The sequence below is a fragment of the Agelaius tricolor genome, unplaced genomic scaffold (assembly GCF_023055355.1).
Source record: "Agelaius tricolor isolate 1412-34295 unplaced genomic scaffold, bAgeTri1.0.p SCAF_1, whole genome shotgun sequence".
NCBI lineage: Eukaryota > Metazoa > Chordata > Aves > Passeriformes > Icteridae > Agelaius > Agelaius tricolor.
In genome coordinates this window covers 92,708,460-92,723,795 of record NW_027269261.1, presented here as the reverse complement: position 1 = coordinate 92,723,795, position 15,336 = coordinate 92,708,460, and the positions used below count along the sequence as shown (strand labels likewise).

Here is a 15,336-nt window from a genome sequence, read left to right as displayed (position 1 = left end):
TTAAAGCACTTTTAAACCTACTAAGAATCATCCTTATAAATACATCTTTTATTCTGCAGAGCTTTCTGGACTCCCCAAGAAGCTTCAAAGATTCTATCCAGACTCTTAATGGAAATGAACAAAGTTGTAGCTTTCCCTAACAACACACATTCACAAAACACACAGCATAACAACATGAACTCCAAAGGAAAATCTCCTTTATAGAATCATTGTTATCCAATGACTCAGTATTATTTTTAAAGCAAAAGAGCTCTTTGTAGCTGATAATGTGATTTCTGTGCATTTTTAGCTACAATACTGACACTTGCACCTCACATAAATCAAGCTATTAATTGCAATCTGGGTAGAGCTAAGATTATCTCAGAGATGCCAAAGTTTTGGAGGCAAGCAGCCTTATACAAACCACGTTGAACATGTATTGCAGTATTTGGTTGCGCACAGGTCTAAATATATCTTTTCAGCAGAGCTTGTTTCTCAGTCACAAACAGCCTCAATTAATAAATAGGAATGGATGGTCTAGTAGTATATCAGACCTCCCATAAGAAGACTTTATGTATATATTCAGGTACATAAAACACAGGTATTTGTCTTTTCCACAGTGTGGTGCCTATTGATAAAGACAAACTCTCAATTTCTGCTTAATTGTGCATTACCTACACAACTACTCAATCATTAGGACATAACAACTACACTTTTAGATTTCAGACTTGGAAAAATCAGAACGTTCACAATAGATGAAAACTGGAAAAATTAGTTCTGCCTTCACTCCTTTCAAGCAGTTTATTCACAGGCTATACCAGACCATCTAAACAGGATCCCTGCAATTAATTGTACATTCACATCTAAATGGTAAATGCCTGTATTGGTTTTGCAGAGCAAGGTTTTGGTAGCAGGAGGCTTCAGGGGTGGCTTCTGTGAGAAGCTGCCAGAACTTCCCCATGTCTGACACAGCCAATGCCAGCTGGCTCCAGGATGGACCCACAGCTGGTCAAGGCCTAGCCCATCAGTGGTGGTGGCTGTGCCTCTGGGATAACAGCCTTGAGAAGGGGGAAAAACCCTGCTCAACAATCTGGGAGAGAGGAGTGAGCCTATGTGGGAGGAACAGTCTTCAGACACCAAGGTCAGTGAAGGAGGAGGAGGAGAGGTGTTCCAGGTACTGGAGCAGAGGTTCCCCTGCAGCCTGTGGAGGAACCTGTGCCAGAGCAGGTGGATGCTTTAGGATATAGTGACCCTGTGGGAAGCCTGTGCTGGAGCAGGCTCCTGGAAGGACTTGTGAATAGAGAAGCCCACACTGGAGCAGGTTTGCTGGCAGGGCTTGTCACCTCATGGAAGGGATCCACACTGGAGCAGGGGAAATGTGTGTGAGTCCTCTGCCTGAGAAGGAAGGAGCAGCAGAGACAATGTGTGATGAAGTCACCATGGCCCACATTCTCAACATCCCTGCACTGCTAGGAGGAGCTGTCAAAGAATTGAGAATATATTCAACCTGAAAAGGGAGGGCTTGGGGGTAAACATTTTCAAGATTTTGTTTTACTTCTCTGTATTTGTCCTACTCTGATTTGATTGTTAGTAAATTCAATTAATTTCCCCAAGTCAAATCTGTTTTGGCCATGACAGTAGCTGGTGAGTGATTTCCTCCCATCCTTTCATTGACCCAGGAGCTGTTCATTGCAGTTTCCTGTCCAGCTAAGGAGAGGAGTGATAAAGCAGCTTTGGTGGGCAACCAGGGTCAAACCCCCACGATGACATATCTGAGCATCTTTTCTAAGAAAACTGCTTTGAACTGTATTACTACATCTTTATGCAACAGGTGGTTTTTGCTATATTCTAGGCAAAGGGAATTGCAGAAATTAATTTCTTTCAAAAGATCTTCCCTCTCAAGCAGCAGGAAACCATACTTCCAGAGCAGGCACTTGCCTGCATCTACATGTTCACTGCTTCTTACTTGGAGCACATGGGGTTTTTTGTAATTTAATCTCCTTCTGTTTATGATAAGTGCAGGTTCACTCTCTCTTAATTTCCTCTTTACTGTAGAACTGCCTTGGAAGAAAAGAACAATTTACCCTTCCAAGAAACTGATGACAAATTTTGAATCTTGGTTTAGAGCCACTGCTGTCAAGGTTCTGATTTTCCACCACTGAGCACTGAAAGAATCACAAACTCTTGTGCTTCCACAAGTAAGCCTGGCTTGCATTTTTCCTATTCATAGCTTCAGTTTAGGTTTGCACATGATTGATTTCATTCTGTTTCAGGCCAATATAAATGGGCAGCTCCTTCCCATTAGAGGAAATGTAGCCACACCACATATTAGATAGGGGAAATAATACCTTCCCATTAGCATGACCCAAGCAGCTACAGATATCACAAAACCATAGCCTAGGAATGTGAGCCTGTGCTGCAGATATGGATGAGACATATAGGGACACATAAGGACACATGGACATTTTTCAATGAGGTCCTGCATATACAGAACTGAACAGTTCTCAGCCAGGAGACATGATGCTTTAATAAACTGCATGCAGAATAGTATGAAACATTTTTGGTACAGTTTCAACAAGAAGGTAAAAATACTAATTATAGTTCAACTAAAAAATTGTTCCCTTTGAGATTGAGGTTAACAACAAACAAAAGGGATAGTCTCAACACATACACCTGAATGCTCCAGAGATACTTTTAAAAGATAGCTTACAGTGAGCACCAAGTAAGATAATCTGAGTGACATTATATAAATCAACTTAATATGGAATCATTAAGCAGCAGACAAAATAATAATTTCTTAATTGAACATAGAAATTTCTATAATTCTGCAAAGAAGTATTCAGACTTGTCATTGAAACACTAACTCGCTTAATATCATTTGCTCTTGGCAGGATTTATTAATAATTTTATATTTTAATTTGTTCATAGAGTTTAAGAATTTTTTTCCTAATTATTCTGCAGTGTTTCAATAGATTTATTATGGCTCTTATTAAATGCAAAAAAACATGAAAAAACTCCTAAATATATACATGTTAAGTTCTTTTATTTAAAAGCTGCTGAAATATTTGTATGCATGTTTTACAAAACTACGTCTGCTTTCAAATATAAGGTTTAGGTACTTCTTTCCTGTTTAAAATAAATAATTTGAAATTAAACTTAAAAACTTACACATAATAATCACAAATAAAACAGAAAAAAGTCCATTCTGTGTCATCCTGGAAACCTGAGTTAGTCAAAACTACAAAAAGCATATAGCAGGCACTTTTATAGTAACCTGCAAAAATCAAAACATCATTATTTTGGGTAAAATCTGAGTAGCCAAAAGAGGCTGGCATTAAATATTCAGAGTTTGTTCAGTGTAGTTTACATTATATAGAGTCGGTCTGCTACGGAAAACAAACATGACTGTATTTAAACAGATTACAATGTATTTGCAGTGGTTGCTTCATAATATTGTCAGTGTTAATGCAAAAGTTTCAGAGACATGGGCAAGCTTGAGAGAAATATTTTTTAAAAATTTGTACTGTGACTAGGAACTCATCATTTGCCTGTGAAATACTATAGAATATACATATTCAGGCCTCTACTTCATTTTGTGGGAGACTTGCACTAAGCAAGTAATAGCCTGTGATTTAAAAAAAATGTTTAAAGGGATAATAAGACATTTTACTGCATAAATTCACTTATTTACTATTCCTTTCTGGCATAGTTTAATAAAAGACACAATATTTTGAAAGCCATTTCTTCACTCCTAACATTTTCTTTTATTGTATTTTTATCCTTTTTTGCTGCTGTTTGACAGTGCTCCAAAGGAGTGGAATCCAGCTTAAAAGAATACATGCATCTTCTCTAGCTCCAAATGCCCAGAACAAATGGAAAAGCTGAACAGATTTTTGTAAATTTTACTCAGCTGTTAGCTTCAAAAAGGATTGTCAAAAGACACAGGTGCATCTGTTATCTTCAGCTAACTTCTTGCAATAAATAATTCTGAAATTGCTTTTCATATATATAGTGACACATAAAACATAAAAGTATCGATATTTAAAACCACCAAATATCAAGGGACACTTTAGTTCGGACCAAGCATAGACCTGAGAGACAGCAGTAATTTTATATTTTGTTTTCCATGACCCTTTTGATACTCATACACTAGAGCTACTAAACGATAATGAATACTGTATTCATTCTTATCTTTTCTGAGCAACTGATATTCTCTATTTCTAAACAATCTTGCCATTAGCAAGTTTTCTGCACTATATTAAGAGACTAAATGACAGAGAATTAACAGGCTGTTCTATGAGAAACCTTGGGTTTTCCTTCTTTTTTGAAAGCAAAGTAAATGCAAATGAGTTTTTCCTTCAGAGATGCCACTAGGGATTCTTACTGCAATGGTAGAATAAACAGTTTTTTGGTTTTTCTTAAACAGTGGCTTCACTTCTCTTAACCAAAGCAGACACTGTGCTGAAAGCTGGATGCAGCTCCAAAAACTATCAAGAGCTATTTGAAACAAAATTTTTAAGCAGCTCAGCAGTTCTTAATCACAATCTTCCTTCAATTTCAGGCAACCATAAAAGTAAAAATAAAACCATGATCTGTTTAACTCTGAAAACTGTTGTTTACAGTCTGTGGCCTTATGAATAGTGCCTTGATAGGGCAAGTAAAATGTCTGGTTTCTCACAACAAGAGCAGTAAGAGAAAATGTGCTCAACAGCCCCATATATCATCATAAGAATTCAATATCCAGGACATTTTCTGTTCACTGTGCTTGAATTCAGAGAAAGACGAGATAAGGTTAGAAAAACACAGCAGAGATTACTTGTCACTTTAAAGCATCTCCCTGTGTTAACTGTTCTGTGCTGTAGGCTCTGAAATACCAACACAGCCTCTGAGATTGTGCTCAGAAGCAGCAGCTGAGCAGGGCTGTGATAAAGTGCATGATAACTCAAGTGGGTGCTAGCTACAAGTGTTTGCAAGTATTAAGAATAATACTCAAAGTAAAGCCCAACCATTCCTAAAGCAAAGGGCTGACAGCTCAGGTGGGTGGATAGCCATACAGATTGAGTGTGTAATAAGGTAACACAGCTTTCTGTGCAGAGTAATGGAGCTGAAGAGAAAGCAGCAAAACAGCGCTCAGAGCAAAAGCAAACGAAAAAAATGAATCTTTTCTAGCAGCAAACTCCTCTCTCCTTTCTTACTGCTTTTCTCATTGCTCCAGGGTAAGTATCAAGTGCCTCAGTCAATCCTATTACCTTGATCTGAGACATCCTTAGTATGGGTGAGGGATTACAAGCCTGGGAAGGTACAAGTCAGGGCTGAAAAACCATCTTCTCCAGTAAACCCAGGAGCTGCCATCAACCAGCAAGAAACAGTCCTTCAGAGTTTACAGGCTCAGGCTTCCTAAGATTTAACTCTCTACAGCCCACCAGAAAAATGTCACTGCAATTGTTCAGGTGAAATGAGAGATGAGCCAAAGACAACCTAATATCTAGGCTCAACAGTCGGGGAAACTTATAAGCTGGCTGTAGTGAGCACCCTAAACTCAGCAGAGCTATGTAGCACAGTCTGCTGCTGCACTTCTCTCCCAGGCTCCTCTAGCAACATAAATCACACTGAAAGATCTTTACAGGGTCAAAACTGAATTGAAAAGTGATTTCAAATATTATGTTACTAAGCAGTAGCACACCAATGGAAAATAAAATGTAATTTATGTCTCAGCACTGATACAGAGTCTGCTAAGCTAGTCCCAGAGAGTACTTCCAGAGCACAAGGCAGAACAGAGTTTATTACAGATTATTAGCAACTAAGCAGATTTCCTTTGTGTGCTTTTTACAGCCTAAGCATCATCCAATGCAGATGCATACCAACTAAAATTTTGGCTTGTCAACACTGCAGTACTGTAATATAATTGGGAGAGGGGGTAAATACGTTCTCAAAAAACATGAGTGTCAATGAGATAATTTTTGGTTACCTAATTAAAAAACCTGGATTTTTAAAAGCTCCTGCAACAGGGTATTGGGAGTTAAACTCTAACTTTTAGATCATTGCATTAGAGCTGCCTGTTAGATACATTTCCAAATACTGTATGAAAACATAAAGAAAAGCACCAGTAGAAAGCAGTGGTCCATTTAACTCCTCACCATGTGTCCAACTGTGGAAACACGTATAAATGAAAGGAGAAAACTCTGGCACTTTCTGGGGTTGTTTTTCCCTTCTAATTCCTCCAGCATTCAGTTGCAGGACCCTGGCCCCTGCTGAACAAGACAGCCACTGTTCCACTGTGTAGATAACAGGGAACTCTGCAATTATTTTCAGTTCAAATACAAGTTTCATTGTAATATAGAATTAAAATGTTTTAAATTTTTCTAGACAACTGCCAGATTAAGGTCTACCACAAAATAAAGCATAGCTAGTTTTGTCATTTTGCCATTATTCCATTAAGATACATGAAATATCAGTTTTCAATTAGTGCCCTTTTATTATTCCCTTTTTGGCTCACAATCTTCACTATTTTGGATGCAGCATGATCTTATGCCCAGGCAACAGCACAATTTAGTTTCATTATTCAAGCTCTCTTCAGATCTTGCCAGCTTTTTCCAAGAAAAATACAAAAAACTAGGATCTGTAATTCTAGTATTCGCTGAACATGAAGAAGCAAGCCAGAAAAAAATCCCCAAAATTATAAGGCTGGCAAACCATTATAAAGCATCAGGGAAAAGCCTGGGCAAACTTTGCTTCTGCTTCATGGATTCACTGACTGAGATCCAAACAAGGTTTATAAAGATAAAAATAAATAAAACAATATTTTACTGGACAGTGTTTGCCCTCTAGGGCAAACATTTGGTGATATTGACTGTCTGCCAAGGAGAGTGACAGTTGGAGTCACAGAATTTTATCAAAAAAGCCATTTTCCTTTCCTCCCACTTGGCAAAATAGAACATTATCTTAGCAGAGCAGGTTTCTAACTTGGGCTTTTCAAAAACTGCAATGTGTGTTGCTGTCAAAGACAGGACATGATCACACTGCCAACTTTGGCACACAGGCAGGAAAACCACGATCTGTGCAGGCCAGTAAATGAACTCAGCCCAGTACAGTTTGCTTTCATCTGTTCCACAGAAATCTGGGGTTGAAAGGCCATGGTCAGGGGGTCTCCAGGGGATGCATGATGTCCCACCCCATGGCTGACATAACCCTATGCTTCCAGAACCATGTGCCCCTGTTGGGCAATGGTTTCTTTACAGAGGTAGCCTCACAAAGCTAAAATTACCCAGGAGCAACTGAGCACAATCATCCAGAGTCAGCCAAGGAAAAAAAGAAAAGTTTGATGTTTTGTGTACTCTGAGGTAAAAACACCAGCTGACAGACACCTATCACTTCCTGTCTCTACCCCATACACAAATCAAAGGGAATCCCAAATACACAACATGGGACTGAGTATGCACAGAAACAATACAGGACACACAGCCTCGGCATACAGGAAGAGACTCCCTTTTAACCTGTCAGGGGTAAAGCAGGGGACACTTTACCACAGACTGCTGGTAATGTAAGAACAGGAATACATCCTCTTGGATTAGACAACAAAAATGTTCACTTCTTAATAGGAAACATGGACTACTCAGCTGCATGGATTACTACTGCTGGCCAATCCTTGAAATTTATAATTATTGCAATCTATTGGCATGCAGGAAATTCTTCCATTTTATGGCCTCTAAATGTACAACCCAGTAACAATTCTGACTTTGTGTATTAAAATAACATTGAAGCAATCAGTGGCTGTTGCTGTACCCAAGTGATCACCATGTACAGATTCTCTATTTCCAAGCACACAAGATGCAAAGTGAGAAACAAGGCAGGTACCTATTTCCTAAAACAGGAGTTTTCAGCAGCTGTACATCAGTGTAACTCTCTTAAAATCAATGACTTGATTTTGTTTTACAACCATTTTTTTTGCTTCAAAATCTACAAAAAGACTACTTTTCAGTAAACATAGCACAGGAATACTAATTAGAGGTGCCTCAAGTACAAACAGGAAATACAGACAAATAGAGGCTACCTGATTTCATGTTACAAACCGTTAAGAACATTCAGTCCCACTAAGATGATGACTCTTTCATAGCTGCCAGAACAAACACAGACTCAGCATACTTCCTGCTCAACAGCTGGTTACTAAAGATTTGCATCAATACTCAACCTACAGACTATGTAACTACAGGGGAAGACAGAAGCATCATAAAAAGGCTGAGTTGCTATGTCATATTATCATGAATTCAGTTGTCTCTGCTGCATTTGTAAAAATCATACTCTCCAACCACATTACAAAAGAAATAAAAACCACAGTTTAACATGCCTGCAACAATGTTTCCTTTGGAAAATTTTTGTGACTGCTGAGAACTTCCAAAGTAACACACAGAATAATGTTTTCATGACTGGAAATCTTTATTTTGTTGCTGAGGATTTTTTTAAGCCTGAAAGATTTTTTAATAATTATTCTAGCTACTGTAGCCTAAATTTGATGAAATTTCTTTAAATTTCATCACTTTAAACTGTAATGAACTGATTAAAAATCCAATGGCATTTTCCACCTTGTTCAACATTTTAATATAACGGAGAGTCATACAACTACAGAAGACACACCCTCTGAAAGGGTTTATGGCCCCCAGGTACCTCTCTTTTTCCAAAAGTAACACATTTCTACTGAAATAGAAGCTGTTCCTACCTGAAAAGAGTTCATGCATCGAAGTGAAGGTGGCAGAGACGTGGTACTCAGACCCAGTATCAACAATAATTCCAAACATGTTTCTGATGGAAACTTTAAAGGATGAACTCCCATATCATCTTCCCATGCATCAGCAAGCCTATAAGGTTAAAAAAAGCGTCTTCATTTTCTTAAAATACATCTAAACCATGAGTTTCAATTAAGTATTAAAATGTGTCATATCACTGTGATAAATCTCTTCATGTTTTCCCTGTAAAAGTCAAAGATCAGTGTGTTTTACCAGAAAAACACGGTTTATTTAGATAAAGTGCCTTACCCATACCACCAATATCTTTCAAAAATATACATAATGTGAAAGGAAAACTTAGCCTATTTTAGAAAAATTAACTTGTGTTTCTAATTCAGTTTCATTACTTCTGAACAAAATTTCATCTGTGACTTGTAATTTCCCATTATACAATGAGTTTACACATAGAGTATTCTTTGCAGTACTTTAATATATATATTAATATATAATTATATAATGCTTCCACTTTTTATTTTGTTTCTAGAAAGATTCCATTCAATTTTGAAGACAGGAGGTCAGGCATGATTTTCAACTTACTAACAGTCTATACAAAGCAAAAATCAATCCCAGTTCACCTTATACAGATTTTTTTATTTGGATGTAGTAAAAGAGTTAGGATTTCTAGAGTCACTCATAAAAACAACATTTCAGAAGCATATTCCTGTAAACTGTTCCCACTATCACATGGTAAAGAACAAGATTAGTTCAACAAGATTTACTCAAAACACAAGATCATTCTGCTTCCTATAGTGCAGGCTTATTTCTTCCATAATACACAAACTGACAGACTGATCAGTCATCCAGTTACTTTAATAACTTTGGGTAGGTAATATCAGATACTTGTGGGTAAGATGAATGCCATTTATTCTCAGCACACCTGAGTGCATTGCTTTAGAAGACAATGCTTGCTACCCTTCCCTGTCCAAGACTTCAAAATTTCAATAAACAATCTTAGCATCGGCTTTCACTTTTAAATTCCTCCAGCTCTTCTGACTGAACCACTGCCTGTGAACATAACAGCTTATTTTAATGTACTTTCTAGAAATAGCTGCATTTTTTTAGACACTTGGGGCCCCAGCATTCAGCATGGTGAAAACTGAGCAAATACTCTCTTCACAATATCTGTGTCATCCTGAATGGTTCTTATTCTCTCAGGCCTCCCAAACCAAATGACTCACTGTAAAGTCTTGCTTCTTACACACAGGCTTGCATATACACTTTTTATACACAGCACCTTCTTAGTTCTTCTAGAAGATGTCCTACTTAGCATAATTTACACATCTTTCTTCAAAGAGTGGGTGTACTTTCACTTTCTTACCTCCATTTGTCTGAAATCAGCCACTTAAATTTCAACTCTTTGCTTTTTTTTTCTAATATTTACATCTTTTTCTCTTTCCTAATTTATCTATGCATACATAAGAATCCAACTCTGCTTTGATACACAGAAGCAAGACCTATAATGCAAAGAATGCCAGAGGGGCTTTCATCTCTCTAAAAGAAGTGTTTTCTCTCTTTTTTTTTTGTCCCCACAATAAAAGACAAAGAGAATCATATCACATCTAGATTACCAGATATATAATTTCTTTTCTCAAACCTCACCAGAATGAGTCATCTTGACAAAAGAAGATCTAAGTTTTACATGGTAAGGAGAAGGAGGAAGGCACCCCCTGGCTCTTCTAATGGCAGTGCATCACTTAAGATTTCCAACTTATCTGAGACCATACCAAAGGGCAGAGGGCAAAACCTCCCACACATTAACAACCTTTATAATATGTACTATCTCACTGGACATTTATACTGTGACACATGGATCTGGAAAAGCTGTTAAAGCTACTACAAAAAACCCCAACTGACCAGTAGGACAGGAAGGTGAGATATTTAGAAGAGACTCTGGAGTATTCTCATTATTGGAAGGTACAAACCTCCAGTTAAGTCACAAATACTATGTCAGTGTTGAATGGAAACAGGATTCTTTTATAAGACTACAGACTGCACAAGTGGCCAAGCCCAGAAAAGGCAGCCCTGAGTGGTTCAGAGTTCCAGGTTGGATGGGGCTCTGAGCAACCTGGTCTACTGGAAGGTGTCCCTTCCCACAGCAGGGGGACAGCAACTAGAAGATCCATAAGGTCCCTTCTAACCCAAACCATTCTGTGATTCTATAAATGTTCTAGAAGGAACACTTAAAGCTAGATGATGAGCCCTAAGTACTCAGGAACCAAGGAGTCTTGTTAACTGTAATCCAGAATGGAGCTTTACATTTCCTTATCCCTCGGTAATTTCATTTCCCCACATAATTAGAAACTTAACTTTGTATGCTCCTTACTCATTCTTTTCTCCACATGTTCTACAGTCTGGTGATGCAGGAAAATTTAGGTGAAGCTAGCAAAATAGGGGCTCTCTTTTTCAGAAATCAGCAAGTCTAAACAAAGCACTGTGCAGGCACCTTCAAACACACCTAGAGAGTTTGGAGACTGGAGGTGGTATGCTAAGGTTCTGGGTCTTGGGAAGGTGTTTCCAAACATCAACACCCTTTCTTCAAAGAAACTTTTCAGAACTCCAAGCAATATTCAAAACATCACAACTTACATCAGTATCCTGATTCTATTCTTGTGTTTTGATACAAGGATTTTTTGGAGATGTCTCCTCATTTTAAAGTCTAACTACTGCAGCCCTGACACCAAACTGGGGATTTTTCTTTTGTGGCTGTTGGATTATCTGAGGGAAAGAAGGTTCGCATAAAGACATTTAGCCTAATTATATTGGAATTCTTGTTTATTAATTGCTCAATTATTAATATTTCCTGAAATTATTCCAGTGCATTCCCTTATTACAAACAAAACATATCCCAGCATTTACTGCTCCAGGAACACACATGTTAGGAATTAGTTCTTGGGACTTGCCCCTTCACGGCATTTAACACAAATGGCTGTGGAAAAATCACTGCTTTATTAGATTTCTCTTTGCTCTTCTCTATTCCTGTTGCTGTTAGAAGCACTTTTCCATAATCTCTATTGTAGAGGAAAGAGATAAGCATCTATGCATAAAACAAAAGCAAAACAAACCGCAAAGAATCCACTGTTTTTCACCTTAGTTTCATGGTCTTTCCATATAAGGGGAGTTGTCTCACTTCCAGTAGAGGAGAGAAGACTTTGATTTTTACTGGAAGAGGTAGATGGGCTGATAATGCTCCTCAGGAGAGTGAGCATCCACAGAGAACAGCTCAGCTGATCACTCCCAGCACAATCCCCAGACATCACAGCACAGCTTCTATGCTGGCTGAAAGGAATAAGGGGGGAGATAAGACATAAGCTTGAGGAAAGTGAGGTTGACAACAGAAATAATGTTGTACTTTCTTCAGCAAATATTCAACTTTTCTACACCACAAAGAAATCTTGAGATTCTGGACTTCACAGTCTGACACAAAAAACATGATTCTCAGTGTCAAACAAAATTTATAAATTCTAAACAAATTCCCTAAGTCATTGTGGGGTGCAAGGCTGCACCTAATTTTGGACCAATTTTGTGACAAGTAAAATCTCACCACTACTGATTGGCCTTGTCAGTATTTGAGGGAAATGTATAATTTCAGCTTTAGATACCAGGCTTTAAAAGAGTAAGATGTAGGAAAACATACTCAGGAAAATTTTACAAACTCAGATCATGCTCTGAGTCAAAAAAAGAGCATGCCAGAGTGATTTTTTTTTCACAGGATGTTAAATCCACCTCTGCAAATCACCATTATCATCCAGTTTTGTCTGTCAGTGATCTCACCAACAGGAAAACACAAATAATTCTAAGCATTTCATCTGCCACTCCATTCTTTTTGTAAGCATTCAGAAACATATAATCACAAGAATGATTATATGTAGGTGCTTTTATTGAAGAGCTCTGGGTGTCAGGCGTTACCAACCCAAATCTGACTCTGACATGCATTCAGGATGAACATGTTTTTATATTCTATCATTATATAACTTTCATGTTAATTATTAAACTTATATTGTTCTATTGTATTTATAGATTTCAGCCAAGCATGGCTTCTCGTGCCCCCCCCTTAAATTTCTAACATAGTTTCTCATGATTCTTCTTATGATTACACAATAATTTTATTTAATTACTAAATAATCATCACATCTAACAATTGTATCATATATATACTGCTTACGCAGGTGCAATGATCTGGCAAAACACAAAGCCTAACATTTTCAGAGTCTATCTTTAACATTTTCCAGGGCCCCACTATCATTTCCACTTTCTCTTTTCTTTATCCCACTCTTCCCCAAAACTTGTATTAATCCTTTTAGCTTATTTCAACCAAATTTTCTTAAGAAAGATCTCAAAAAAATTAGATTTGGAGAAGTTTCATGTTTTCCTGATTTTCAGGAGAGTACTGAGAAGAAATGCACATAAGTTGCTCCACAGAGAAAAGCTGCTAATGGAACACAGCAACATATATACCAGCTAATCAAGTGGTGCTTGCCTGGGAGAATATGAGCATGAATTTATTAATATGGTATTTCTATCTAGCAACATCAACTACTATAAACAAAGTAAACATGTTCTTCAGAGCCCACCACACTCCCTAATGAGTGAAACAAACTGAGAGACTTGGTGCTTTTACTTAAGTGCACTCTATGTTGTGGGTTCAGGACAACTGGAAAAAAAATCTTAAATTTTGAGGCAGGAAGAAGAGTTGGTGATAATTGAATTGATCCCTAGCAAGAACAACAGACAGAGGCCTCCCCAGTGTTAATCAAACTTGAGATGAAACCTCTGCAGATCAGAGGTTGCATCTCAAACCTCAAACTCAGAACTTCCTCTGGTCAATCTAAGAGATATCTATTAGTCTCACCTATGAAAACACAATTAACAGACATTAGATTGAAAGATATAATTAGAACCTTCACATAACTTTCATTCTGAAAAGGACAGAACCACATACGATGAATGCTAATAAAACTTCCATATATTTCTGGCACACAATTCAGAACTGACCTAAGTGGTACAGAAATGAAGAAGTAAAACTCTGCTCAAGGAGGGCGATACTTGGCTAGATGCTGATGCGAAACAGCAATGTGCTATGTGCTGAACTGTCAGAACAGATCACTCCAAACAAGTAAGGAATAAAAATGACAAACTGAGACTATCTTCCCCCTTGTCCTTTTCAATGCTTTCTCTAAGGAACTGGTCATTTGAAGGAGAAATTTATATTTTTTATATGATTCTCACATTCCCATAACCAGTCAAAGAAATACAGCTAGGAAAGCAAAGTTCCCATAGTCACATGTATAAAATGTTTTTAAAAATGAAGTGGTATTTTCAAAGTTGTTTAGTTGATAATAATATGAAATCCAGGAAAATTTTGATTTCTTTAAAAAATAAAAATAAATCAACAAATGCTCTCTGAAATTCAAGCAATGAATTCTGAAAGCAGAGAGGAGTAAAACTTAAAAATTACTCACGTAAGATGAAAGTCACTTCTCTAACAGAAACAATTGATCACAACGGTTTTAGAAAATGTTTTACATTTGAATCACCATACATCAGGGAATGGTATTTTTCCACTGCTCCCTGTGGAATCCATCCTAATGAATTGTCTATATAAGTTAGAATAACATTTCAAAACTGTGTTCTTAAAAGCAAGTTTTAAAACACCAAAATAATGATTTACATTCATTTCATAATTTCTTGATATAAGTAGTAAACTAACACAGTCATCCATCAGGTCATGGAACCCACACACAACATCCTAAGTCTTCATGGAAAAATGCAATATACATGGCAAATCAGGGAAGCAAAAGAAAACTTTGCATCTCAAACTTGAGAAAAACTGATGAAGATTCTCACAAGATTTTTAAAAACTGTACCAGACTTCTGACTAGATTGCATTTATTTCAAAAGAATCCTATTCTATCAGTGCTAAAGACATTTATCAATAATAATCCTTCATTGTACATGAGATTCACTTTTAAATGCAACTGAGCTGTCTCAGCAACAGACAAAGTAAGGCTGTTTTTGAAGAGGAACAGATAAGCCCTTTTTTCCTTTCCAGAACATCCCCATCATCACCTCTAATTTAGCAAGCTACTTCTATAAATACACTAACTGAGGGTAGTCTACACAGGTCAAAACTGAATAATGGGGAAATGCAAAAGCTCTTACTCAGTGCTGCTGAGGCAATGTACTAACTATATTTTATTAATTATGATCTAGGTAAATGTGCTCTGCATTTAGGGCTCCAAATGCTGTGAAACTCTTGCAGGAGATGTTAACTGTAGCTTCAGTGCTTTGATGAATCAAGCCTGTGCTGAAGAATCCAATATAAAAACTGACAGAAGCTCAGCCCTGAATCTCAGAGCTCAGTGAATGTTGTTAAAGCTGCCCTTTCCACAAGCTACAGCTCTGAGAGAAATGACAGATGACTTTACTGAACCAAAGGACAAACCTGCTAAATTAAATAACTATTTGTAAAAGTGATTTAATCTAAAAACAATTCTTAATTATGGTTGATGATGTGTCTATATACTTAATGTACCAGGAGGCTAAGTTATTTATACCTTTAATTATCCTTCCAGCAATC

General features: G+C 37.3%; 1 protein-coding gene across 5 annotated transcripts in view; it reads right to left on the bottom strand.

The window, feature by feature from the left end:
• UBE3D (ubiquitin protein ligase E3D) overlaps nucleotides 1-15,336 on the bottom strand; it is a 78,612-nt gene that overhangs the window by 23,439 nt on the left and 39,837 nt on the right. For 2 of the 5 annotated variants that reach the window (XM_071443999.1, XM_071444017.1), the window contains one exon: nucleotides 8,693-8,831. The exons of 1 other annotated variant lie outside the window; for it this stretch is intronic. In XM_071443999.1, the coding sequence (XP_071300100.1) occupies nucleotides 8,693-8,831 (139 nt within the window). Of the gene's footprint in view, nucleotides 1-8,692; nucleotides 8,832-11,845; nucleotides 12,036-15,336 lie in introns of those variants that run through there. 2 more of the 5 variants (XM_071444008.1, XM_071444059.1) reach the window with 2 other exon arrangements.